Below are 26,710 nucleotides of genomic sequence, written 5' to 3' on the forward strand. Positions count from 1 at the left end.
TAGATTATAATAAAATCAATAATAAATTTGCTAAATTATCCTTGTCTTAAAACCAATAGTTACTTATGAAAATATTTATTGTATCTAAATCTATACTTCTATGCTATATATAAAAGTGGGAATGAAGAGGGGAATAATAGGATTCCCAATAATGCCTTTAATGAAATTTAAAATGTTTTAAAATAACTTTATTGATGACCAATTAAATTTTATTTTAAATATTATGATTAATAGATAATTAATGTTAACTAATTATGAATAAATATATTTTATTTTTAATTATTTTAATGTTATATAATAAGGCTATACATGAAAATTAAAAATTCTTTTATTTACTATATGTGTTTTTTAATTTTATTCAATTTAGGATTTAAATTAAATGTTAGAGCTAAATACATATTACATACTTCATAAATTTATTATACACATTATTTTGCTTTCTTTAACTTTATTAGATAATAAAATAAATTTATAACCTATAATCTACATATATGTGGGAATAGAGAAAGGAATTATGAGATTTCCTAAAGTAGCCTTAGTTTATTTTGAAATTCCTAATATGTCATTTGAATTAATTTTTTATACATTTTAATTGGAGAAAATAAGTCTATTTATCCTTTTGAAGATCATTTTTAGTTATATTTTTAATACCTTTTTAATCGGAAAAAAATAAATTCCATTTATACTTTTAAATATCCTTTTAATTGGATTTTTTATGTATTTTAATTAAAAAAAGAAAATATATATATATATTCTCTATTTGATCTCATAATATTATCGTCCAATGATTTTTATAATTAATAGTTTTTGATGTTCTTAATCATATATTCTCATGTTATATTGCTTTTTAGTAGATAAATAGAAAACTTTAATTCAACTATTGAAAATGAAACTTAAATTCTATCAATTTATTATGTTCTAAATTTTTAAAAATATGATTAAACACTTTATTATTAGACTATATTAGTTAATTGCAATGAAATTAAAATAAATTTTTTTAAATATATTACTCCTCTGTCCCAAAATATTTGTCTTGTTGACTTTTGCACAAAGTTTAAGAAACACATTAATTGTAGTATCATATCATACAGAATATTCATACTTTTCCAAAATTGTCTTGCTCTCAAACAAAAAAAAAAAAAAAGTTATTCCCAGAATTTAAAGCCATTTATAATTTGGGGTATAAAGAAAAGTAAATATTTCTTGAGTCAAGTAGGCAAATATTTTGAGACATTCAAAAATAGAAATATAGACAAACATTTTGAGATGAAGGGAGTATTTCTCTTTGATTTTTTTGGAAGGATGGTATACACTTATTTGAATCATTTATATATTATTGTAGTTTAAAATTTTTTAAATTTAACAAAAGTAATGGAAGTGTCAAATTATAGTATTTGACTAATATCAAAAAAGAAAGTTTTTTTTTTTTTAGTTTTTTTCAAAAAAATAGGCCATAAAAGTTTGAATTTGCTATCATTTTTATTTCCAAACTTTTGTATATTAAAAATGAAGTAAAGAGAAAATTCAATAGCTCTATTTTTATTCCATATTTTATTCTTTTATTTTTGAAATTTATAGAATTTTATTTAATTTTTCTATAATTTTCATAGGATATGTTTTTTTAATATTTTTTAAAATAGATATAAAGATAATTAGATCTTTAAAATTTTAATATTTTTTCAAATATTTTTATATATGACTTTGTAATTTTTGAATTTAATCTCATTTATATCTCTTTAAACTTGATATGGTACATTCCATTACCAATATTGTTGTTACAACTTTACATATTGATGCCCATGTGGAGTTAAGAACTTATAAACAATTTATTTTTGGATTATGTGCAAAATATGGTCGAAAATATTACATGCTATTGATAAAATTTCAGCTTAATTTCATCCAATAAAAATAATTAATGTGGAGATCAAAGTCATAACTTATATTGTGGCTATGCATAATAAGTCTTGATTTATTAGATTAATGTTATAGTATCACCAAATTATAGAATATTTTACAGTATAGTAAATGCAAATTGTAGTGATTTTATATAATTAATTAATAATAAAATTATTTTTTTTTATTAAAGGGAGAAACAAAAACATCATGTTCTTTCCAATTAGTTATTACAGTATAGGACATGTTACAAAATTTCATTGTATATATAAAGTGCAACGTTAATTAATCATTATATTTATTTTATTCTAAATAATATTATATACTTTAATATTATATAAATAACAAAATTAATGAGTATATAACGAGATAAAAGAATTAATATAAATAAGAATAACATTAAAAAAAAATATTATTTATCATTCCTTAAAATAGTAAAAATGACTTATATTTTAGAACAAAAGAAGTAATTATGATATTATTTAATATAACATAATATACCTTTTTCTCTTACTAAAATAATAGTACAAAAAATATATATATATATACACGTATAACATTACATGGAAACCAACATTTAAACATTGCTATAAATAGGCAATTGTACAAGTGATGTTTTACATTTTTTTCACTTTATAATTTTTTTTTTTTTGGCTCATCATTTTGGGTTAAGTTATTATGGTTAAAGACAATAATTTTTGCTTATCAAAATTACAATCTTTTACACATTTCACTATCCGACCCACGGCAGGTGAAGTTTTATCTGATTTTTATTTCTTATATTTTTCATTACCTTTTTTTGTTTTTTATATATTAATTACCTTTTTCTTTTAAAATAATTATTTTATAATTTTTTTAATTATGATTTCTACGATTTTGAAGTGATATATTAATACATACATATCATATAAACTAAAACAAAGTTAATTTTATTGAAAAATATTTGGATAAAAAATAATTATATAAATATATATAATTAGGATTGGGTTCGGACACGAATTTCCTGATACTCATACGATTTGTACCGAATTAGAATTTTGAAACATATATCTTATTATTACTCTTTTTTGTCCGAAAATATAAATCGTTTTTGCACGTCAATTATGAAAATACTTAATTTTTTTGTAAATTATAACAAAAATCGAGAGTAATTTGATCAAATTACCTTTTATCTTAAAATCAAAAATAATTTTGAAAGTATTTATTGTATCTAATGTAAATCACATATATAGAAAATATATTATTTATTATTTCTTGAAATTTTCAAAACGATTATATTTTAAGATAAAATAATCACCGAAAAAAAGATTTCGGTAATAAATAGATCTTTCTAATGGATTAGATTATATAACATTCATATTACTTTAGTTCATTTGAGCTTTTATTTTCGTTACCAGGAGATGAAAAACCATTGTTACACTCAGCTACCATAAACCTAAACATCCTTCTGACTCCAATTTAATTCTCTTAAATGTAAGATTTTCAAGCCTTGTTGTGGTGGCTTAATGGTATCCGTTCCTTCAAATCATTATATTTACAGTTTACACCGTTATTGCAAACTCAGAAACTGACCTAATAGAATCGAGTATTTATAGGTTTTGCATCATCAGTGTACTTTTTTTTTTTTTTTTAAATAAAATTGAAGAGTATGAGCATAAATACAATTTTACATTAATAACTATTACAGTGCCATAGCACAAGTATATTTCTATATATACAATAAAATAACTAATTATCATTAGCATAATAACCCGAAAATTTATAGGAATTTCTTGATATTTTATGAATTTTACATTTTTTTTAAATAAAATGAAAGAATAATCCGTCTGAAATACTTTGATCATATCGTACGTAAATCTCTACATACCTTAATTCTGTAAATGTGATAAATTGATAGTATTTGACCTTGACGAGAAAAAAAAAAAAAAAGACTAAAACCATATGGAAGGAAATTGTCATAAAAAATCTATGTCCTTCGATATTAGTACAAATTCAAGTAAGAAAGATGCAGATAACTAAGGTTCATACAGTCAGATACATGCATTTTATAATTGATCTAAATAATTTTTTAATATTCCTTAATTATATAAATTGTCGTATAAGTTTTAATTTTTTAAAATTTCTAAGAAAATAGTTTAGTTTAAAGAAGAAAATAATATAAAATAAATATTAAGTGCAAGTTGGTGATAAATGAAGGGGGAAATAAATGAGATTCATAGAAAGGGGAGCAAGCAGTTGGGATTGAGGAGTGAGAGAGTGGTTTGGCTAAGGAAACCAACAACACATTTTAGGGCAGTCAGTGGCCACGACGAGCGAGCGTTAGGCTCGAGATTGGTCCCACTTTAAGGTTATAGGCCCCTTCCTGGCCAGGTGCAGGCCATACGATCCATGCATTACTTATACGGCGATGGTCCCCACCATTTTTACGCGTTTATTTGTTTTCTTCTTCTCAGCCAATAACAGCAAACACATTATAACTAACTCATCCTCACCGTTGATTCTAAATCACAAACATATTGGAATTCGAATCGGTTAAAATTAGAGAATTAAATTGCGGCCAATAACTTTCTATTTCAAATCAAAATCAAAATCAAAATCAAAGTCAAAATTAGATATGCTTTCTCTGTAAATTATAGTAAATATGAATAGAAAAATCAAAGATCATAAAAAAATTAGAATATATTATTTTTATTTTGTAATAATAATAATGAAATAAAAGAAAAGGACTGGGCACATGTACTGCTTGAAACATAAGCAAAGTGAGTTCAACTTGGGTTTGATTAATAAGATAAAATATGCAACTATCTACAATTTGATGGTTAAGAGGCTACGTTACAATGTTAAGTGAGAGAGAGGGAATCAATAACCTAACTCCCTACTTTGTTACTCAATTCTCCACCATACATTGCAGTAAGAGGAATCAATTTATAGACCATGTTCCCCCATTGGTTTTCAGAAGACAATTTATCTTGCAAAATTTTTTCTTTTTTTTTTTTTAAATAGGCAGCTTGTGTTTTTTAAAATGTTTAAAACTTTGTTCGATAATAGTTTTTGCACTATTTTCTAATGTTGTGAACTTTATTTCTATTAATTGTATTGTACAGTAACATAGTTTTTATAATAGTTTTTAAACGTTGGAGAAGCTTTAAATGAAACATTTAACGTTTCACATAGATTAATTAAATTTTTTGATAATCATACCCATTGTTTTTTTTTCTCCAAATTCAGTTAATCAAAAATTTAATTATCTTTTTTGTTATTTTAAGTTAAACAACCAATAAACAGTATTTTTACTTAACATTTTTAATCTTTTTTTTTTTTAAATGTGGACTGAATCACTGAACATTTCTAATTCAAAATGCTATATAAACAGCTGTTAGAGATTAGGGAGCGTTTCATCAAACGTTAAATCCCTTCACGTTTAGTGTTTTAAATTTTATTTTTTTGACACTCTTATTCATTTTTGTTTTGGTTTTCCCTATTCTTAAGGCTTACAATTCTACTTGCAATAATACTTCTTTAAGTTTATTACTCTTATTATTTATTTAATTTTTCTTTCTCAAATCTCAAAGAAATATATGTCATTTTAAGTATTTATTATTTTATTTCTATTGTCTTAAAACAAGGATAAAAAGTTGTCAAAATTAAATAAGATTAGAAAAAAAAATTTCTCGTCTTTTCATTTTAATTTTATAAGAAATAATCTTTTGTTATAGAAAAAATTGAAATAAAAAATAAAAAATATGATAATAATTTAGGAAAAAAACACTTGTTTTATATATATATCTTATTTTTTATCAATTAGTCAATTTTAGTTCTATGGCTAAAATTTAAAAATTTAAGTCAACATTCTAATGTCCTTTTTTGTAATTTTAATTTTAACAACTAATCAAACATCTATTTTTACTGAGCATTTTTGTTTTAAACCACTACATAAACACCTAACAGCTAAAAACTAACATCTAACCGCTAAAAACTACTAAAACAGTTAAAAGCTACTAGAATAGCTGACAGCTACTACAACAGCTAGTATTTCAAATATACCCTTAATCATAACTAATTATCATTAATCATCAATTATACTCGTTTTCGTACATATTTCATCAGACGAGTATATTATTTGTGTCAAAATTAACGAATTAAAAAAATTTTCAATTGTTGAAGTTATGAGTGATTTTATATATTTGGCGAGTTAAAATGGGGAATACATAAACAGGAATAATAATTTCACTTTATTCTTAGTTATGTAGATATACTATATCATATTCTTTATTGTGACGATGGAATATCAATAGGTCAGGTTGTTTCAGCACTTGACTTGTCTCCATTTTAATGGGACAGATTTGGATTGTTGCTAAATTGAGTTTGGAAAAGGAATAAATTTGAGGCTTAAGAATGTTCAATTAATATTTTGATAATATTATTAATTCTAACTATATTATTTACTATAGGTACTAAATCTTTATTATGTGAATATATAATTTTATTACATATTTTTATATTCAAAAAATAAAAATTATATTTTTAGTGTTAAGCGGGTGTTTAAACATTTTTGGGTATTAAATGGACAAATTATAATTGAATTTACAATGAATTCAGATATTAAAACCAAATATTAAACAAGTTTGAAATGGATTTAGGTCCAATGACAATGCTAGTTATGAGTAATATTATAATTTTATTTTCATATATTTATGAAATATTAGTTTTTGACAACATGTTTTGTAAGTTATTTATACTCCTTTGTTCGTCTCATGATTTATATTTTTAAGAATGAATTTAAATTTAACTACAAATGTTACTAATTTAATTTAAATATTAATTATTACAAAAATTCGACATGGATATTTTTTTTAATTTTTAATATTACGTGCATATATTAATCATCATAATAATTGAGTTCAAATATTAGTCATTTAATACCATAATTTAATTATAGTATTAAGATTATAATTAAGTTCAAATATTAATTCTTTTAATATCAACTAAAATATATTAATCCTTAAAATTTCTAATTGAGTTGGTAAGTTCAAATATTAGTTCTTTTAATATTCATTATAAAATATTAATCCTTAGGATTTCTAATTGAGTTAGTAAGTTCAAATATTAGGCCGTTAATTATAAGTAGACATTAATGTGGTTTAGTTTTAAGCCGGAATCAAACTGAAACCTGACCTGTCAAAACTGACATCAAATTGTAGTTGACAATTTCAGTTTCAAACTGTAATTGACATTGTGCATTTACGGTTTGATTTTAGTTCTTAATTTTTTGAAATTAAAACTAGCTCTTTTGATTTAAAATGGGGGATTTTGGTTTGAAACTATATAAAAAAATTATTTTAAAAGAAATTCCTAATTTTTTTATTTTATAATAATTTTTTAAAAAATTTTTAAGTCCTTTTATTAAATTGTTTGTCTTTTTCCAATAATACTATTTATTATTATTGTTTATTCAAATTACAAAATAAAAATATATAAATAAATATATGAAAAAATTATCTAATTTCGGTTTCAAATTAAAATGAAATCATAATTGGCCGGTTTCAAAACCAGCTTAGAAACCGTCCAAAAGTGGCTCAACTACTCCAAGCACTTACGGCTTTAAATGCGTCTTACTAGTCTAAGGATTGCCCATCTTTATGTACATAACTTATACCTTGTCAGGGGCGGACGTAGGCCAGGGCCAAGAGGGCTGTGCCCCTTCCCAAAAATAAAAAATATCAATTTTCAATGTAAAAAATTTTTGAAAAAAAATAAATTTTAGTTATGTCACCCATAATTAAGTAAATTTAATTTTTGGCCCCTAATTATTTGGGCTAAGTCCGCTACTATACCTTATGCTTAGCTGATATTGGATTCGCCTAAAGGTAACCTAACATTTCCAGTCAGGACCTTATTTGACGCGAATGTTACACTTCGACTACTACTAGCTATAAGGATAAGGCTTGGCTATGATACCAAGTTTGTATCATCCCAAACTTAACAACATATTGTCCGGTTTGGCCGAGCATCCTTACTCTAGACCCTCACAGCTTTAAATGCATCTTACTAGTCTAAGGTTTGTTCATCCTTATATATATAACTTTTACCTTATGCTTAATCGATATTAAATTTATATAATGATAACCTAACACCTCAAGCTAGCATCTCAATCAGTGCAGATGTTACAATTATGGTTCCACTCTTCTTATGACCAGAACTGACAATTCTAAAATCGAAACCAACAGTTTTAAAATCGTGGTCATGTCTGATTATGGGAAATGTTTTTCTTAACTCAAAAGAATCTTTAAATGAAAAAAGTGGTTCTAAATTTTATGTTCTAACCATATCTTTTCCGTATCCAAATATTTAAAAAAAAAAAAAACAATCCATATAAAACTAATCAAAAGTACCAAATTTAGTTAACATAAATATATAATTAAACAGCAATTTAAAAAATTGATCATGAATACTAAAGCAACAAGTTTTCAATGTATCCTTTATATAGGGAAGCCAAAAATATTTTATAGCAAAATTCAAACAAATTCTTGATAGTCGAAGAAAATAAAATTTAGCAGATAAAATAAATAAAATTTATATTGATTTTTTCTTTAGAGATAGTAAACATATATATAGTGGTATATGATAGAATAAAACTTTGGCAATACGATTCTTATTCTTAAATCAGATTGAAAGAAACTTCTCAATTAAAGTTGATAATATATAATTTATGTAATATTGATGATATTATTTAATTTTTTATCAAATTTATTAATTTTATAATATGTATATTATCAATTTTAATTATTGAAATTTTATTTGATTTATAATTCCTTTAGGTTTGTTAAAATCTAATATAAAAGTCTTTATATTTGTCCATACCTTTATGTTAATATTAATATTATTATATATAATACTACTTTATTTAAATTTTAATTAAATTAATTTTTTACTATACAATTGCTTTTCTAAATTAAAATTTATTATTATAATCTTTTGTGATGATATTTTATTAACTTATTTATTCAATATTATTTAGCTTTACAATCAAATTAAATTATCTTACTTTTTCCAACCAATAAAATTAAAAGCCTTAAAAATATTTTTGTCAACTATAATATTCTCCCTCATCCCCAAAAACAGACACACATATAATTTTAAAATTCAAAATTCTATACCTCTTTCTAGAGTGAGTATTTAATTTAATATGACAGAATAATATAGAAATCAATTCAGTATCAAACGGAATCAGATCGGTTCGGATTTGATTTAATTCTTTTGAGCCAAACCACCTATTTTGAACTAAAGAATAAATTCGGTTAGCTATGTATAAGACCGAACTAAAACAGAAACCCAAATAGTTATGTCCAAACTGAAAGGTAATTGGTTTTAAAAAAAATTGATGAAACCAAATTGAAATGAATTAGTTGAATTCAGTTTTTGAGTTACACCCAAATGCAGCACACCCCTCATTATGACTTTTAAAATGATTGAAACAATAAAAATAAGAAAAATAAGTCAGCATCAACTTAAAATTACCAAGATTTGTATGAAAATTATTTTCTTCGAAAAAAATATCAACCCAAAATTTTTAGTTAATTTGATTTTATTTAGAATTTTAATTGGGGCCTCGTACTTCTAAATCTATTTCAATATCATTTAAGTCAAAAGTTATTGTTAATGAACTTTTAATTTGATTTAGTTAATTTTAAAATTATTAAGTTAATATACATAAACAAAATGATCGAATGATAGTTGACAGCTCTGAATTTAAACTAAAATCGAATTGAAATTGAACTGAAAGATTGAGCTAAATAAGCTTTATAATGCTGATTTTGAACCTGACCAAAAATGTCATTCACGAGCCTAATTTTAGTTCACATCCTCTTACCATTCAGATTGAAATAGACCGCTAGTTGAATTGACGATTGCAATTGATTATGAGTAATGAGAGAGAGAGAGAAAAAAAAAAAAAAAAAGCTCACTGAAATAGTCTCATTGAAACCACGTTGAAATAGGAGCTAGCGGACCTAAAACCTCCTCCCAATTAGCTAAAACCTAAAAGAGTGATTTTAGTTCGAGTTTGAATCCTCACCGGTTTGAAACTCTCTTCTAACGGTACAACCATAAGATGCCTAATATATAAATTTACCTTTAAATTTTTTTATTTTAATTTTATGACATTTTTAAATTTTATTTTGATTTATCAAATATTTTAATTTATAATATTATATTTATTAAATACCTCAATTTTTAAAATTATTTTATTGAACACCTCAACTTGTAAATTAGATTAATTAAATGCTCATTAAAAATTTAAAATTTATGAAAATTATTATTTCAGAAGTCATGCTAATTACGTATCAAGTTGATATTTTACAGATAAAAGCTAAAAATTCTAAAAAAAATATTGATATTAATGTCGAAAATTGTGTAATATTGTTAAAATTTACAAGTTTCAATGCACGATGGTCTTCTGCAAAAATTTTAAAATGTCATAAGATTAGAATTGTAAAATTCACTAAAAAATTTAAGATATCATAAGATTATAATTGTAAAATTCAAGAGTGAATTTATGTATTCAGTCTGACACAAGATAAAAATAGGTGAATTTATAAGTTTACAAGTATTATTGATAATTTTAAAAAGTGACATTGGTTGAAAAAATCTATATAATTATGAATTTCTTTTATTTATATATAATACTTTAAAAGGGGGATTTTGATTGGGGGCAAGCGTATCTCTATTAACCGTTTCAGTTATTATCATGTCCTAACAACAACTTAAGGATAGGTAAAGAGCAGAAAGCATAATAAGAAATGATAGGGAAAACTCTGGAATTGAAAACCAATGAAGTAATTTCATTTCCAATATGCCCTTTTTGCTTTATCGAATTGGAATTCAAGTGGGCAAACACAGCCTAACCAAACAATATGAATACATGTGTGTGGGTCTTATTCATTCCTATTTTTTGATATTCTCCCAATTCAATTGAATTATTCGATTCTTATCCATACCTGAAATTGAAGTTCTCGTTTACTGCTAAAAATTTGAAAGGGTGTCATATTTAAATCTGTTAGGAAATAAGACGGTTTATTCACATAGAAGGATTATTCCTTTGTAATTTACTCCACTATTAAGTTGTTTTTATTATTATTTTATTCATATAGACTCAATAAACCAAAAAATTTTTTTACTATTGTATAGCCTTTTTAAATATTATAAATTTACGATAATTTTATAATGGAGAAGACGTTAAATCATAATCGTATTTAACATGACAGATTGACAGTACTAATCAGATTACGTTTGATTGACATTTATTTTTTATTATTAAATGCATGATTTTAAATGAGATTCATAATTCCTTTAAAGAAAAAGAGATTCATAATTAGTATATATTATCATTCACTCTATTTAAAATATAAGTAATTTAAGATTTTTTTACCAAATTAAGAAGGTAATTAATTTTGTTAAAAATAAAACTGAGGGTAATTTGACTAAATTATTGTTTATTTTAATACCAGGGTAATTTGTAAAAATAGTTATTGTATATATTATTTCAATTCTATAATATTTGTCACATTTAAAATTTCATGTCTCTTAAGAAAACCATTAAATTTGTCTAAGTTACAATAAATTATTGAGTAAATTGACTATAATATCCTTAATTTAATATTATTTTTTTAAAAAATCATTAAAGTGAAGTAATAATTATTGGTTATATATAAAGAGTAAACATGGAAAAAAAATGTACATTACCCCTTCAAATCACGAATGTGATAAGTATTTTGGAATAAATTATTTTTTCAAACTTGACACGTATTATGGGTAGTAATATAAATAAAGTTAATGTTGAAAAAATATTATTTATTACTCTGTAAAATACTTAAAATAATTTATATTTGAAGACAAAACAACACTCTAAAACGATTTATATTTTGGAATGGACAGAATAATTCATTTCAATTTTATTAGATTTTGTAACAACATAATATCATACACCAATAATTTGTGTGCGGATTCTTAGTTTTATTTATTTATAGAGTATTTGAGCATAAGAAAGAGAACTTTAATTTAATTTTGTTTTAGATTAAGTGGGGATTTATTTTGGAAGAAAATAGAATAAATGTTAAACATAAATAAAAAAAGAAAAAATTTGTAAAACCTGTTGCTTGGTGATAAAAGTTAAAAAGTAAAAGTAAAAATCACTCAACATGGATGTTGACTTCAGCGAGAGAGAGTACAGACATAGCAAATAGCATTAATTAGACTGTAATAATAAATTTTTAGACCCGCTGTCTTCTCTATGATTCCTCCCCACCTCGTCCCCCCTCTCCATAAATACCCCCACCTTCTTCCCGCTTTCCTCATTCGCTCCCATCTCCATACTCACACACACTTCTCTACTCTCTCTCCTCCTCTCTTTCTAACCAACAACTCAAAATGGCAAATCTGGATGTGCTCTGCATTATATCTCTGTTTTCTCTGTTCTGGGTAGTTAACGCAAGAATCCCCGGCGTTTACACCGGTGGGTCATGGGAGAGTGCTCATGCTACTTTTTATGGCGGTAGCGATGCCTCTGGTACTATGGGTACGTAGATTCTCTTTTTTTGGAGATCTATCACATCTGTCTCTATATCTCTTCTTTTTAACTCCAATTCTTTTGGTGATTTGATTTTTTAGCCACATTTTTTACTATATGTGCAAAATCTCCATAAACTTGTATTGTAGAGATGGATCTCTACTTTGCATGCGAACTTGAAATCAAACTCTATTTCTCTGTTTTCCTTTTCCCATTTATTTTGATCTTTGAAGTGTTATTTTGTAGGTGGTGCTTGTGGGTACGGTAATCTGTACAGTCAAGGGTATGGAGTGAACACAGCAGCATTAAGCACAGCACTTTTTAACAATGGCTTGAGTTGCGGCGCTTGTTTCGAGATCAAATGCGCAGATGATCCTAAATGGTGCAATCCCGGTAGCCCTTCCATTTTCATAACCGCCACTAACTTCTGTCCTCCTAATTTCGCTTTGCCTAGCGACAATGGTGGCTGGTGCAACCCACCTCGCCCCCACTTTGATCTCGCCATGCCCATGTTCCTCAAGATCGCTGAGTACCGTGCAGGAATAGTCCCGGTTAATTTTCGCCGGTGAGTAGCCTGAACGTCTCTTTCTTTTTTATATTCTGTTTGATTATGTGCTAAATGGTACCATTCTAAATATGGATTATGATCTTGCTTCAAAATCTGTCGTTAAAAATTGGTGAGAGCTATATTTTCCTAGAGAACAAACATTGCATTCACTTTTCCTGCTCTGTGCTTTTCTGGGGAAACAAACGAATTTCTCAAAAGAACAAGCGTAGTGGCTAATTGCTGGCAAAGAATCATATCCGACGCTTTTACCCATAGAAAACAAACGCAATCTGCTTCTCCTTTTTGGCTTTTTGGTCACTTCCGGAAATGCTTCACTTGCTCGCAGCGCATCACTAAAAGACACAAATAACCTTGCTTTTTCATCACTATTACAACAATCCATTGTTCAATTCCGGAAAATCTGGAGAACGGTAAAAAGGACAAAAATTCACACGTAGTCCCACACGTGTGATTCGAGTTAGTGTTTAATAATTAATTAATTTCATTTTATTATTTTGTTTCACAGGATACCTTGCAGGAAGCAAGGCGGGATCAGATTCACGATCAACGGTTTCCGTTACTTCAACCTGGTTTTAGTCTCCAACGTCGCAGGTGCAGGGGATATCGTGAAGGTTAGCATCAAAGGGTCAAAGACAGACTGGTTAAGCATGAGCAGAAACTGGGGCCAAAATTGGCAATCCAATGCAGTACTTGTGGGCCAGGCTCTCTCGTTTAGAGTCACGGGCAGTGACAGGCGTACATCAACCTCATGGAACATCGCACCCGCAAATTGGCAGTTTGGTCAGACCTTCACGGGAAAGAATTTCCGCGTCTGATTTTTACCCTTCCAAAATATTTTTTTTTTTCAAAAAAGATTTGCAAGTTTTATAATTAATATATAATATATAATTATTGCAAGTGCTTTTCCCGCCTTCAATTTTCCTTAATTTTCTCGGGAAAATTTGAAGTTGGGCGCGGGAAAAGGTAAAGAAAATAGATAATTTGGGGATTCTTGGTTAGGGTTTAATTTGAGTAGGGAGAAATTAGTAAAAAGTGAATGTGTCTATGGTAAAACTTTTTTATACTATGGACTTTTTGTGAGTTGTTTTTTTTTTTTTTTTTTTTTTTCTTTTATGTGTTAAAAAAACCATTGATGAATGGTTAGTAAGGGGTTCATAATTGAGGCTGAAGCGGCTGCAGTAAGGAAACCATGTAGCCCGCAGCTTTGATTAAATGTCTTTTATTGTCTGTCACTGTCGCTGTAATGCTTTAAATAGTTAGTGGTAGGTAACTTCGGTTACTACTTTTTAATGGTTATTACTTGTTGCCTGTGTTATATGGATTATTTCGTGTGAATGTGCCTTTTTAAGAGGATAATAAACTACAATTTTAAAGTTTTCTTGTAAAAGAGATATGCTAAAATAGTACTCTTCGTGTCCCAAAAACAAATTCAAAAATATAATTAATTTTCTTAAATTATAAAAAAAATTCTTAATCAAATTAATTTTTATTTCAAAATTAAAATTATCTAGTGAAGGCACTTATTAAATCTAATGTAAATAAAGATTACTTCAAAGAGATATCATTTATTATTTTTTAAAATGACTTTTATTTTGAAATAAGATAATTTATATTTTGGGATGGAAGAGCACAGAGCAAAGATGGAACTTCAGACTTTCAAGGGCTTTTAAGAATTGAGAATAATCACCCGAGTGGGCTTTTGAGGACTGTTAATATGGAAAAACCTTCGGATTTCAGAACCAACTGCAAATTAGCTAAGCTTCATGGCCAAAATTTTAACCATCTTTGAGTATGTTACAGTGAATTGGAAAATAATGAGCAAAAATGGATTCACTATCATCATGCAAGAAAACTACATTGGAGGTGAAGTTTTTTTTTTCTTACACAATTAATAACAAAAAGACTTGATGTCATATAAGATGAGGGTATTAATAGGAAAAAGAACACTTCTCAAAGTTGGCAAAATAAAGGAAAGGAGAGCAAGTAGACCCTCCTCTCCTCCTTGTCGGTGGATAGTCAGAAGTCCATGTGCCTTGTCTCCCTTTTCTATCTATAAGTATGTATAACTACTGCTACTACTCTTATTAGGTGCCTTGTTTGTAGGCAGCACCGCCACTGATAATATTTTTCTAGCCGGCGGCTCACGCCATCAAACTTTTAAAGCTTCGCCTTTTGCCCAAAAACTGCATCTTCCCATCTTGATTAGGCTGGAAGGAAGCAATAGCCTATTTATAGAAAATATGGCTCGCTATGCAATGCATGTGGACTCGCTTTTTTACTATTATTCTTTAAACGCCAGAGATATTTCGTATGAAATTAGCTTTAATTAAAATGTTTTTTTTTTGGCATGAAGTTGCAATGCAGATTAGGCACGTAGAAAAAGTTTTCGAGTTCCATTCCTGCTAAATACACCCATATAAAGGAGTGAAGAGTTTTAATTATGACTAAACCCCGAGCAGTATTAGACAGTCCTAAATAATTGGTCCAGATACTTGTGGTTTATAGCTTCAATATCTTATAATTATAACATCTTCTCATTCTTTCATGGGATTATGACTTTTCAATTAGGAGCAGCAGGAAAATAGATCTAAATTGCAGAAAGATGAATCTTCTGGAGAACAAACATTCTAGTTATTGGGATGCTCATATGGATATTAAAGACAGAAAGGAATCTAAAATTTACTAATATCTCTTTCGTATGTGAATAAATACATAAGTTTTTTTTTCTTATAATTTTTTCAGTTTGACAAAAAATACCAAAAAAACGCCGTCTGTGGGGATCGAACCCACGACCACGTGGTTAAAAGCCACGCGCTCTACCTCTGAGCTAAGACGGCTTCTTGTCTTAACTTCTTCAAGACTATTTGAGAAAAAAAACTGTTCTAATTAATGTTACCAATAATACAATTTAGCATAAATCTTCAATTATTCTCGTGAAGAAGGCATATGAGGCTAGTTTTATGATTAGTGTTTTGTCTTGGCATATTATTAATAATTCATTGATTCAATCATTTCTCTCTCTCTCTCTCTCTCTCTCTCTCTCTCTCTCTCTCTCTCTCTCTTTTTTTTTTTTTTTTTTTTTTACAGTTTCCTCAAAAATAAAATGTTATATAGTAAAATATAATGAAAAAAAAAGAAATACAAAAAAAAAAACCTCTATTTGAGATTAGCTTTTGGTCTTACAGTCCATTAATTCAATAATTTCATTTTTCTTAATTTTCCTACAATTTCTTGGTGCATGGATGCACTTATACCACAAAAAATACACAAATATTCTAGTTTAAACTTTGGCAAATTGATTTTGTCAACCGCGAAATTGCAATAGGTGAGTGGCCGTAGTGGATTCGTAACACTGTGTTTAGATGAGAAAAAAAGAAAGAAAAATAAACAAGAAAGAAAAATTTAAAATGTACTCCCTTCACTCTAAAATGTACGTAATTCATTTTAGGGTAATTCTTTTATCCTAAAATAAAAGTCTTTTTGAATATTTTAAAAAGTAATAAATGATATATTTTTTTTTAATTTTATACTATTAGATATAATATAATTATGTGAGAAATGAGTAATAATGTGAAATAAAAGATAATTCGATCAAATTACTTTTAATTTTATTATAATTATTTTATTATAATTTAAGAGAATTAAGTGATTCATTTAATCCACGTATAATAACCTTAAATAACTTATATTTTAGGGTAAAGTGTCATTTGAATAAAAGGGAGAACAAGGAAACTAAATAAATTTTCTTTGTTAACTATTTTTTTCTTTAATTTCATTTTAAGTTTAAGAGAATAGATGTAAGAGAACTAATTTGTGTATAAAATGTCACAGGGAACGAAGAATATTCTTACTTATACAAATGGTACTTCGAATTTGTTATGAGTAGTGTATTTTTTAAGTCGTTTGGCGGATCTATTGCTCAATATTTTTGGAAAAAAATTATTCCTAGAACTGGGAATTGTCAATAGATCATTCGATTTAATTCAATTCTGACTTTAATAATCTTTTACATTGCAAGAGTCTAAAGAAGCATTTAGGGATTTGTTGATGATCCATGATTACAGAGATGATCCATGATTACAGAGTTGATCGAAACTTGACTCTTTCTTCCCCAGCAATTTCCAGCCATATTCCATTCCGCATTATTCATGGTTTGTATAAATTAGCTTGCTTTTCTTTTATTTGTCTCAATTTATAAGTTTATAATTTTTCATTGAATTTTTTTTATTGAAAATTGCATCAAATAGCATGAGATTGATATTGATATAGACATATATTAAAAAAACGTAAATAAAATTTACTCTATAAATTATATTAACTAGTTTTTCTAATTATCTCTTGGGATAGGGGAGAATTATTTTTTTACACTTTTCCCAATTAAAAAATAAAAATAAAAATTTATATTTGTCTTTTACAAGAAGAGGGGCAAAACTAAAAAACTAAAATTTATAAAGGACAAAAAAAAAAAGGATCAAAACAATAATCTGCGTAAAGATTTCTTATTTATTTATTTATTTTTTTACAACTTTAGTTATTATGGATAAATAAAATGGATGAATGTAGGAATAATAAAATGGGTGCCAAGCTAGGCAGCTACTTGCACAGTAAAAACGCCGTCTGTGGGGATCGAACCCACGACCACGTGGTTAAAAGCCACGCGCTCTACCTCTGAGCTAAGACGGCTTGATTGGTTAACAGTGACCAAACATTAGAAATTGAAAAAGCTTCAAGGTTTACCGCGAAGATAATTATTTACTCATTAGCCAGAACAATAGTAAACTTAGACATTTGTTTATGCTCAAGCACCCTAATGAATTTCCAAATATTTTTTATAATTTAAAAATTAAAATAATTTTTATTTTCTAAAAGATGAATTTAATATACAGAAATTTGTTTATGCTCAAGCACCCTAATAAAAAATTTTTATTTAAAAAATATCCATGTATAAATTAAATAAAATAATAAATAATAAAAATAATTTTCAATTTTTTAAACTTAGACATTAATTCAGTTATATATATATTTTTTAATTCATTGGAGGCTTAATGGTTCAAAATATCATTGCGGAATAATACAATAAGAGCAATTCTCCCCTTAGCTCATCAAATTAGTGAAAACAACTATAATAAAAAAGATTCGAACTCGAGACTAATGAAATATGTTGTTTGTGAGTTTTTCATTATTTATTTCTATATAAATATGTTGTTGAATAATATAGCTGACTTGTACAAATATAGGCTAAAACCTTCAATGAAACATAGTTTGACGGAGTTAATGGAGATCAACAAGGTCCATGGCCTAGATCAGTGATTTTCATTGCACTTAAGAAGGGTGCTAGTCTAAGGTCTCGTCAAGAGGAAGAGCCTACGGCCCTTTCCTGATTTGAGCCTCTAAAAATTTATGGGTCTATCTCAGCTTTATTTTGATACCATTGTGGGCCTTAGGCTTTGCCTTTGTTACTTTTCATACTTCTAGTCATGATTTTATTTTTGAGTAAGATTAACAATAATTCAAGAAATTACTAAATTTAAAAAATAATTTTCAAATTATTAAGAATTATTTTAATTTCAAAGTAAAATTATATTATAAAATTAAAATCTAAACAATTTAAATCATAGGTCAAGTTTTTCCATCTCAAAAATTTACCTAGACCGGATCTATCAATGATCTATTTATAGACTTAACCAATAAAATTAAAAATTTTTATTAAAATGATGGTATTTTTGAACATATATTTAGAAGAAAAATGATAAAATCGAAATATTTTGTAAAAAATTTTTAGTTTCATCTATTTTATTTAAGAGCGAAACAATGGTTCGGTGAAGTGATTTGTAACATCTGGCATAATCGTTAGTTTCCAACATAACATGTTCTTTTTATTTTTTTTAGTTTAAGTATTAATTCAACATCTGAAAAACAAAAATGCAAAAGCAAAAGCAATAACAGAGGGAGGATTTGAGTCTTTGTTTAAGCATATTTTTGAAACGGATCCAAATGAAAAGCTGATCAAGACTTTTGCTTGTTGCCTTTCAAAATCTACTGGACTTGTTGCTGGAACCATTTCACTGTTAGGGTTTGTTAGCTTAAGGTGAAATTTAGAGATTTTGAAAAATAATTTGGGATTTCCTTCTATTATATTGCATAAGCGTCAACTAAGGGCGAACGGGGTTTCAATAATATTCTCTCTCTTGCACATCCTTTTTTTTTTTTTTTTTTTTTTTTTTTTTTTTTTTTTTGAATTTAAACAGTGAAAATGAATGGAGGACCCAATTTCTGATGGACTTATAATTTAGGAATATCATAGTTATTATAGTACCTCCATATAGAAGGATCTAAGTCTTAATTGGATTATGTGACCTCAGAAGTATTATAGTATTTTCTTTTCCAAGCGGTGAGATAAATTTTATGAATACAAATACTGAGATGGAATAAGACAAATATACTATGATCACTAAATATTACTATTGAGCTATTTGGTATTTTTATGTTGCAGAATGTGGTTTGAGTAAATGCAGGGACATGAAAAAAAAAAAATGAAAAAATGAAAAACTTCTAAAATAAATATATTTTATTTTATTTTTAAATGATACAGTGGTACATCATTTATGGATTTTCAGCTGATGAATACAGCGGTACAAGTTAACAACTTGATATACACTGATACAGGCTAACGTATTGAAATTTATATTTTTTATGTTTGCTCTAGCAAGAATTGAACTGAACTAAATTGGTAATAATACTTAAAAAAGGATAAGCAGGTTGGTGGTACAGTGAGTGAAATGTGCACAAACGGGTATCTTCAAACCAATTGTTGGACTCAAAATACTTTGAATTGGCCTTTTTTCTATTGTCTCAAAACTCTATTTGAGCTTAGGAAAAAATTCTCTTCACCTGCAATGGTTGAATGCAGTCTTCCTGCAGCCCAACCATTGTTCATAGCACGAACAGCAGCCTGAGCTGGATCACCAGTAACTCGACTTCCGTCTATTTGTTTTTCATATTCTGGAAGACCACTTGCCTTTCTTTCTTTTCTTCTCTTCCTCTCCTCATCTCTTTCTTTCCTCAGCCAGCTCTCCACTGTTCTCTACAAGCCATGTCATCAGGGCATTAACCATTTGAAAAGGATACAAACAGTGTAATAAAAACAAATATTTTATGATGTCTAGGAGAATCAAAACTAATAATTCAAGAATTAGGCACCAACAACTAACCATAAGTGACAAATTGCTGATCTCCTTCACTTTTGCCATTGGCATTGCTAATTGTAACTTCCCATGAGCCACATACGCCTGCGCAGAAATGATTTAGACATTAAGGACATGCAGCACACTATAATATGTTTATCGAAGAGCTAATGAAAGGAAAAAAGACATACAATATGGGTTGGCCACTCCTCTAATCCATCAAATATATGGGTTGCGTAAATAATTGTAGCACCTCTTTCTTCACATTCTTTTGTCAAGAACTTCAGAAGGTCAGCCCTTGCCAGCACATCAAGGTCAACTGTTATCTCATCAAGAAGAAGAACCTAGATAAACAGCAAGGTAGATGAGACATTTGGACAAACACTAACTAGGATATATAGAACCTCATTGGCTTACTCAAAGAAAATGAGAAGGTTAATTACATAGCAATAAAAACTATTCAAATAAGACAAAAATGCAAAAAGAAGATACCTTGAATGGCTTTAGGAGACCCATGCAAATTTGCACTCTTCTTCTTTGACCATCAGAAACCTTGTGCATCCTCCATGAGAGATCAATATCTAATACCTATCCTACCAAGAAAGCAAGTTGCATGTTCATAGTGTGGCATGTGGCATAGGCAGCAAAATAAAAATAACGTAAAAATACTACATAACATGTGAATTAAATGTATCTAAGGAAATATATGTAACTTCTATTAATCACCTTTAGTAAAATTAATTATTAATGAATAGTATAATGCATTAACTTCTTCCAGCATTTAGATAAAAAGTTCCCCATGCTGAATGAAGATCCATAAGAGCTGTTCCTTTTTGGTTAAATTATTTAACAAATTAGATCCTTGAGGAAAATGGCTACTTTGATCTTCATAAAACACTTGCCAACTAAGGCCAGAAAAATAAAGAATAAATCTGATAATCACCTAAAATAGTCTGTGCTGTTAAAAAAAAAAAAAAATCCCAAGAAAAGAACTGAGCCACTTTTAATTCACAAGGCAGGTTATATGAAAAATTTTCAGACCTGAAGGGTATAGATGACGTATGAAGCCCAAATATGAAGATTGACTAGTGTAGTGAAGGCAGTTGGTCACTACTAGAGTGAGGCAACATGGTATTTTTTTTGTGATGAGTTTACTAGATTGAAATCTTACCCTGATTAGTTCTGCTCTTCTTTGAGGATCGCTACCTGCCACACCAAATATCATTTTCTCTGCAGAAACATCCATTTGTATGGGAATATCAAAGCCAGCAAAAGCAACTTCTCGCCTCCACTGCAGAAGCAAAGTTTGATTTACAGATATTATGGAATAAATTTTTAATTAGGAAAATTCTGAAATTCATATAATTGGAGGAAAATTTTGGTTGAAACAAGTGGAACACTCCATGACTTGATATTTTAGGCTGTCTTCGGCTACAACTTTTTAAATGCTGCTTAAAAAACTGTTCGGTAACATAGTATTTGGACTAGCTTTTAGAGATTATGACGGCGTTTTGTGAAAAGTTCACTCATATAACATTTAGCTTTTAGAGTTTTATAAAAAGCTACTCAAACAGCTTGTGTAATTCATTTACAAACGACACTTAACACATTTGGTGTGCATAGAAAATTCAATTGGAATCCTACAATGTGATATCCAAGATCATCAGAATTTACAGATGAAGTGTAATCTAGTAAGCCTAAAAATATGACTTGGCTAAACTTGGTAGAATTTGCAAATAAATTCATTACTTACTACATATCTAATAAAATCCCTACGGAAATGAAAAAAAATTTCCATATCTGTTTATTCAAATATAAATTGTAAAATACTTTCTCTCCCCAAAACAGATAAGTTAATTCACTAAACATACTAATGGAGTTCCTTTTCGTCAATATCTTTCCTGCTTTACTCATGAAGTGAACTATAATTAAAACCCTGCCTTTTCCGAAGATTCAAAATAACCAAATCTTAACTGCAATAGCTACACCTACACATATGCCCGTGTAATGAAGAAAAAAACAAACCTCTCCTCCAAGATAACAGAGATCACCAGACGTCGTCAAAGCAGTGTCGTGAAAAGCAGACCCTCCCAAAACACGAACCATCTGCGGTTCTACCATATGCTTCCCTCCCAATATCTTCAATATCGTTGTTTTCCCTAATCGATTTTTCATATAAAAAAAAAAAATCAAATTGAACTCAATTCTTATAACCAAAGCTAACATCTTCTTCACTATGTATAAGCAAGTATAAGAAAGATTATACGGACCGGCGCCATTGGATCCAACGAGAAGGCAGCGATCACCAGACTTGAGTGTGAGAGAGAAATCATCGATCAAAGGTTTGGATCCAGGCGGTGGATATCCGTCGATTCCTGGATACGTGAACTTGAGACCGCTGATCTCTATTGTTGGTCCTTGAAGCTCCACGACTGCCATTTCTAACAATGTTCAAGATTGAGAAACTCTGTTCAAGAGTTTAATTTCTCAGCTTCTAAGTACTCTCCCTCTCTCACCTAACACTTCAAATACAGGAAAAAGAAAATAGAAATTTGGAAAATACTTGCTACGTGGCCCGCTTGGGGTTGACGGGAATATTAGTTAAACGTGGCACAATAATATCCGTCCATTATATTGACAGTGTGGATCCCACAAAACCTACGGTAAAGATCGGCAATTTGAGTTGATTGTATTTGTACTGCTTTGGTGATCTCGTTGTTAGATTTTTCTATCTTTTTTCTTTCATTTTCCTCTCCTTGTTTGGATTCAGAGAAAGAGTTTGGAAAATGGCAGCGATTTACAGTCTATACATTATAAACAAATCAGGTGGTTTGATCTTCTACAAGGTATGCTTGCTGCTTCAGTTTTTATGCCTTCGTTTCCTCCGGAACTGCTTTCCGATAGTTTTTCTTTTTCAATTTTTTATTTATTCTGCAGATTTGATCACTTAGTTTTTTGGAGACTTACAATTTTTTTTAAAAAAAAAAATTTAGTTTACTTGTAAATTTTAATAGATAGATGGGTAAGCAAATATTAGAAGCTACAGATTTTACTGGCATTTGGTGAGTGAGCCAGAATATGATATTTGAATAAAGCAATCATAAAACCTCAATAAATGTGAATTTAACTATTAGGGTTGTTTGGTTCCTGGGAAAATCTGGAATTCTTTTTAAGGAACAGAAAGGCTAATGTTTTATTGGGAATTATTTAAAATTGTCATCTGAGCTGTAAATCTAAGATAAGAAGTAAGGCGGAACCATTGACTGAACAAACAAATTGTTGAAATCCTCACCTTTTGAAAGCTTATGTACTGATAAGAGCAGTTTCAACAGTTTTCTTATTTTCTCCCCAATCAACTGGGGATGCGTTCTGCAAACATATGGTCTAATACAGAAATTGACTTCTAATGTTACATAGTCTCTTGGCAATAATGAAGTAATTCGAAGGAAAAAAAGGGGAAATTAATAGAATATACAGACTCCCTTTGTGTTTTTGATCATTGAAAGATGGAAGAGGTGAAAAAATGATAAAAAATAAGGCCAAATGTACTTGTAAATGAACTTTTATTCTCCCTACAGGTATTAGGACTTTTCTTTTATGCAATGAAAGCTAAAGGAGTTTTCTTTCTTTTCTTTTCTTTTTCTTTCTTTTAACCAAAAAACAGGGAGAGACTGGGAACGTGTTAAAATTACACCAAGCATAAAAGAGCAAAAGAGAAAATGTGGGAAAATATATGAAGTTTTATTTTCTAGAATGGGGTAGATGGAACTTTTTTTTAATGGGAAAAACATTTAGTGTAGCGTAAACTTACTCTTTATGTAATTTCACCAAATTATTAATATTTGATGGGAACTGTTGCAGTTCTTGTTGTCTGCTGCAGCATATCAGGCTTTTTGATGATCTTCTTGTTTATTTTATTATGAGAAAATTAGGATTATGGATCTGCTGGACGTATGGATACAAATGATAGCTTACGTGTGGCTAGTTTATGGCATTCAATGCATGCAATATCTCAGCAATTATCACCGACTGTTGGTTGTTCGGGCATTGAACTCCTTGAAGCTGATAAATTTGATCTCCATTGTTTCCAATCCCTTACTGGTATGCAAAAACTTAAATTTTACTTGTGCTCTCATAGTTTGGTTACTATATAAATTGAATGAAAATACTATGCAGTAAATGATAAGAATCAAATTTTCTTTATTGCTCTGGATTCCATACCTGGACGCTCTCAATTTTACTAATTTTTATGGCTGTAAGTGCTAATCAGAGATTTTGATACATAAAATGCAGTTAATGCAATATATTCACATCTTTGATTTCTGCTTTCTAATGTAGCTTTTATTTTAAATTTGATACAGCAGCTTAGTCAAGAAAAACTCAAATATTTATAATTTGGTAAAAAAGCCTCAATCATTTGAAAGTAGACCAAGAAACAAAAGAGTTTTATCGGCAGCCAATTTATATCACTAAATGATTATATAGAGAGTAAATGTTTTAAGTGTGAGTTTTGACTTTATAATAGCAGATACTAAGTTATGTTCTTCAAACTGATTTTGTGAAAGTTTACATGCAATTCTCATTGGTCTTGTATGCTTTCATCTGTGTGGGGAATACTGCATATTTTTGCTGCTAAGTTGCCATCACTCATGCTGGTTGCATGGTCAAACCTTGACTTAGCATGGGAGACTTTCCAGTTTCTCTGAGTGATATATCGAATTAATGTTTTGGTCAGAAGTGCATGTGGTGCAGACAAGCAAACCGCAAAGGTCCAAGAACTTTAGAAATATGGTCTAGATTTTATCCAGGATTTATATTAGATGTTACATTATATTTCTAGTTCTTTTGGAGTTATATTTATATGTCTATATTAATATATAAGTTGCTTATCAAGAACTTTAAGTCTAATGGAGCAATTCTGTAATTTCATCTTTGCTGGAAACCTGTCCTTATCGATTTTGGAATATTTTAGTCTTCATTGGTTTAGGATAATGGTATTCCTTTTTAGTTTATTTTGGGAGTTCAAATAATTGAAGGATGAGGACTAGTTTTGAAGTTCTACGAAGTAAAAGTTCAGGAGTGATTTGGGTCTATGGATACCTATGCTTGTAGAAGTAAAAGTTCTTCGGTCAATAAAATTACAGCAGATTATGCTTTTATCTTTGAGTTTGTATGATGCAATTCTAACCCTAGCAAGTCTGATTCTCTCTTGGTAGGAGTGAGTCCTAGATCCTATTAGTGTGATGCTAGTAGTTTTTTTTTTCCTTTGCTTAATTTTTCTTATTTTCTAAAGAAATTAACATCTGCAACACTGATATTCAAGTCTTACTTCTTGATTTCTATAAACCCTATCCCTAATCTCCTAAAACTTCAAGTTTTCCCAAGCTGTCCCGTTTCAGCATACTCCTTTTAGCACTTTAATGTGAGACCTCTAATTATTTTGGGAAATGAATGAAAGTATGAAGCCTGTACTTCTAATTAGAAAACTGAAATTGTCTATGAGTTCAATGCATGAAAGCATTCTAATCATAAATTTACTTTCAATAGAGAAATTATATTAATGGGTTTAATACTCAATCAGCAACAGCAAACTGAAATCTAATTAATTGCAGATTCTACACATTGTTCTAAATCAGATTGGTTCCATGTTTTTCCCCCTTTCAGGGACAAAGTTCTTTGTAGTATGTGAACCTGGAACACCGAACATGGAGGGTCTCTTGAAAGTTATATATGAATTATACACAGATTATGTCTTAAAGAACCCATTTTATGAAATGGAGATGCCCATACGATGTGAGCTCTTTGACATCAACTTAACACAAGTAATACAAAAGGATCGCGTTGCTTTGTTTGGGCGATGAGTCACCTGAGGATTTTTTGTTCAGCAATTGTTTTTTCTCATTCTCATTTTTGCATTTTCCATGGGATCTTGTAGTTTATGTAACCTTCTTTTGTTATATTTACTGTTAAACCAATGCAATGGATGAGGGGTGTGTCTGTAGTTATACTTCATATTTTTAGTTGAAGAATTGAATTGATAGAACATGTTTGAAGGATAGAGTTGAATCTTATGCAATTTGGTTGATTTGTGTAGGATAGATGGAGATATTTTACTTAAGTTACAGTTTCTGCATTTAAAAGTTGTCCAGATGAACGGCAGTACCTTACTAACAGAGTTAAATGACCATTTAATTATTCGATTCTGGTGGTGAACTAATTAGATGGATGAAGTTCCTCCTGAGCTTGAAGGATTTTTGTCAGCTAATGTAGTTCCTGCTTCTTGTTCATCAATAAAATCCAGGTTTTGATCTCCAAAAAATATAAATAAAAACAAAATAAAAAGCGTAAAGTTACGAGTATGTTTTTGGATTTTTTTTTCCCTAATACAATAAGCTAATATCAACGGAGATGGTTTATCAAACCTAAAATAGCAAGGAAGAAATGTTTATCCGTCCAATCTCTACAAGCGTGGTAACATCAAATTCTAGAAGAAAGGCATAT

General features: G+C 28.5%; 3 protein-coding genes and 2 non-coding genes across 5 annotated transcripts; 2 read left to right on the top strand and 3 right to left on the bottom strand.

The window, feature by feature from the left end:
* The first annotated feature begins 12,226 nt into the window (after window positions 1–12,226).
* On the top strand, window positions 12,227–14,321 carry EXPA9 (expansin A9). The gene is made up of 3 exons (XM_012219552.4): window positions 12,227–12,466; window positions 12,704–13,022; window positions 13,531–14,321. The coding sequence occupies exons 1-3, from the start codon at window positions 12,319–12,321 to the stop codon at window positions 13,838–13,840; spliced, it is 777 nt and encodes a 258-aa protein (XP_012074942.1). The 5' UTR covers window positions 12,227–12,318; the 3' UTR covers window positions 13,841–14,321.
* A 1,469-nt stretch (window positions 14,322–15,790) lies between these two features.
* On the bottom strand, window positions 15,791–15,862 carry TRNAK-UUU (transfer RNA lysine (anticodon UUU)). Its single transcript has one exon. It is a non-coding gene; the product is annotated as a tRNA-Lys (tRNA).
* A 1,774-nt stretch (window positions 15,863–17,636) lies between these two features.
* TRNAK-UUU (transfer RNA lysine (anticodon UUU)) lies at window positions 17,637–17,708 on the bottom strand. Its single transcript has one exon. It is a non-coding gene; the product is annotated as a tRNA-Lys (tRNA).
* Window positions 17,709–19,575: 1,867 nt separating this feature from the next.
* Window positions 19,576–22,749, bottom strand: ABCI20 (non-intrinsic ABC protein 9). The gene is made up of 7 exons (XM_012219553.4): window positions 22,480–22,749; window positions 22,235–22,368; window positions 21,381–21,500; window positions 20,702–20,797; window positions 20,401–20,553; window positions 20,237–20,314; window positions 19,576–20,109 (listed from the first exon to the last, which is right to left on the bottom strand). The coding sequence occupies exons 1-7, from the start codon at window positions 22,646–22,648 to the stop codon at window positions 19,870–19,872; spliced, it is 990 nt and encodes a 329-aa protein (XP_012074943.1). The 5' UTR covers window positions 22,649–22,749; the 3' UTR covers window positions 19,576–19,869.
* A 147-nt stretch (window positions 22,750–22,896) lies between these two features.
* Window positions 22,897–26,302, top strand: LOC105636301 (SNARE-like superfamily protein). Its single transcript, XM_012219554.4, has 3 exons — window positions 22,897–23,055; window positions 24,142–24,310; window positions 25,874–26,302. The coding sequence occupies exons 1-3, from the start codon at window positions 22,996–22,998 to the stop codon at window positions 26,068–26,070; spliced, it is 426 nt and encodes a 141-aa protein (XP_012074944.1). The 5' UTR covers window positions 22,897–22,995; the 3' UTR covers window positions 26,071–26,302.
* Window positions 26,303–26,710: the final 408 nt, after the last annotated feature.

This window comes from Jatropha curcas, chromosome 2 (assembly GCF_041381405.1).
Source record: "Jatropha curcas cultivar XTBG-Jc1 chromosome 2, XTBG_Jcur_1.0, whole genome shotgun sequence".
Classification (NCBI taxonomy): Eukaryota; Viridiplantae; Streptophyta; class Magnoliopsida; order Malpighiales; family Euphorbiaceae; genus Jatropha; species Jatropha curcas.

Excerpts from the sequence above, each read along its gene's own strand:
- ABCI20 (XM_012219553.4), bottom strand. The coding sequence starts at position 22,648 with ATGGCAGTCGTGGAGCTTCAAGGACCAACAATAGAGATCAGCGGTCTC. Across the intron at positions 22,369-22,479 it reads CGTTGGATCCAATGGCGCCG|GGAAAACAACGATATTGAAG; the intron begins GTCCGTATAATC and ends AAAATCGATTAG. Across the intron at positions 20,110-20,236 it reads TCAGCAATTTGTCACTTATG|AGAACAGTGGAGAGCTGGCT; the intron begins GTTAGTTGTTGG and ends CATGGCTTGTAG.
- LOC105636301 (XM_012219554.4), top strand. The coding sequence starts at position 22,996 with ATGGCAGCGATTTACAGTCTATACATTATAAACAAATCAGGTGGTTTG. Across the intron at positions 23,056-24,141 it reads GTGGTTTGATCTTCTACAAG|GATTATGGATCTGCTGGACG; the intron begins GTATGCTTGCTG and ends TGAGAAAATTAG. Across the intron at positions 24,311-25,873 it reads TTGTTTCCAATCCCTTACTG|GGACAAAGTTCTTTGTAGTA; the intron begins GTATGCAAAAAC and ends TCCCCCTTTCAG.
- EXPA9 (XM_012219552.4), top strand. The coding sequence starts at position 12,319 with ATGGCAAATCTGGATGTGCTCTGCATTATATCTCTGTTTTCTCTGTTC. Across the intron at positions 12,467-12,703 it reads CGATGCCTCTGGTACTATGG|GTGGTGCTTGTGGGTACGGT; the intron begins GTACGTAGATTC and ends GTTATTTTGTAG. Across the intron at positions 13,023-13,530 it reads GTCCCGGTTAATTTTCGCCG|GATACCTTGCAGGAAGCAAG; the intron begins GTGAGTAGCCTG and ends TTTGTTTCACAG.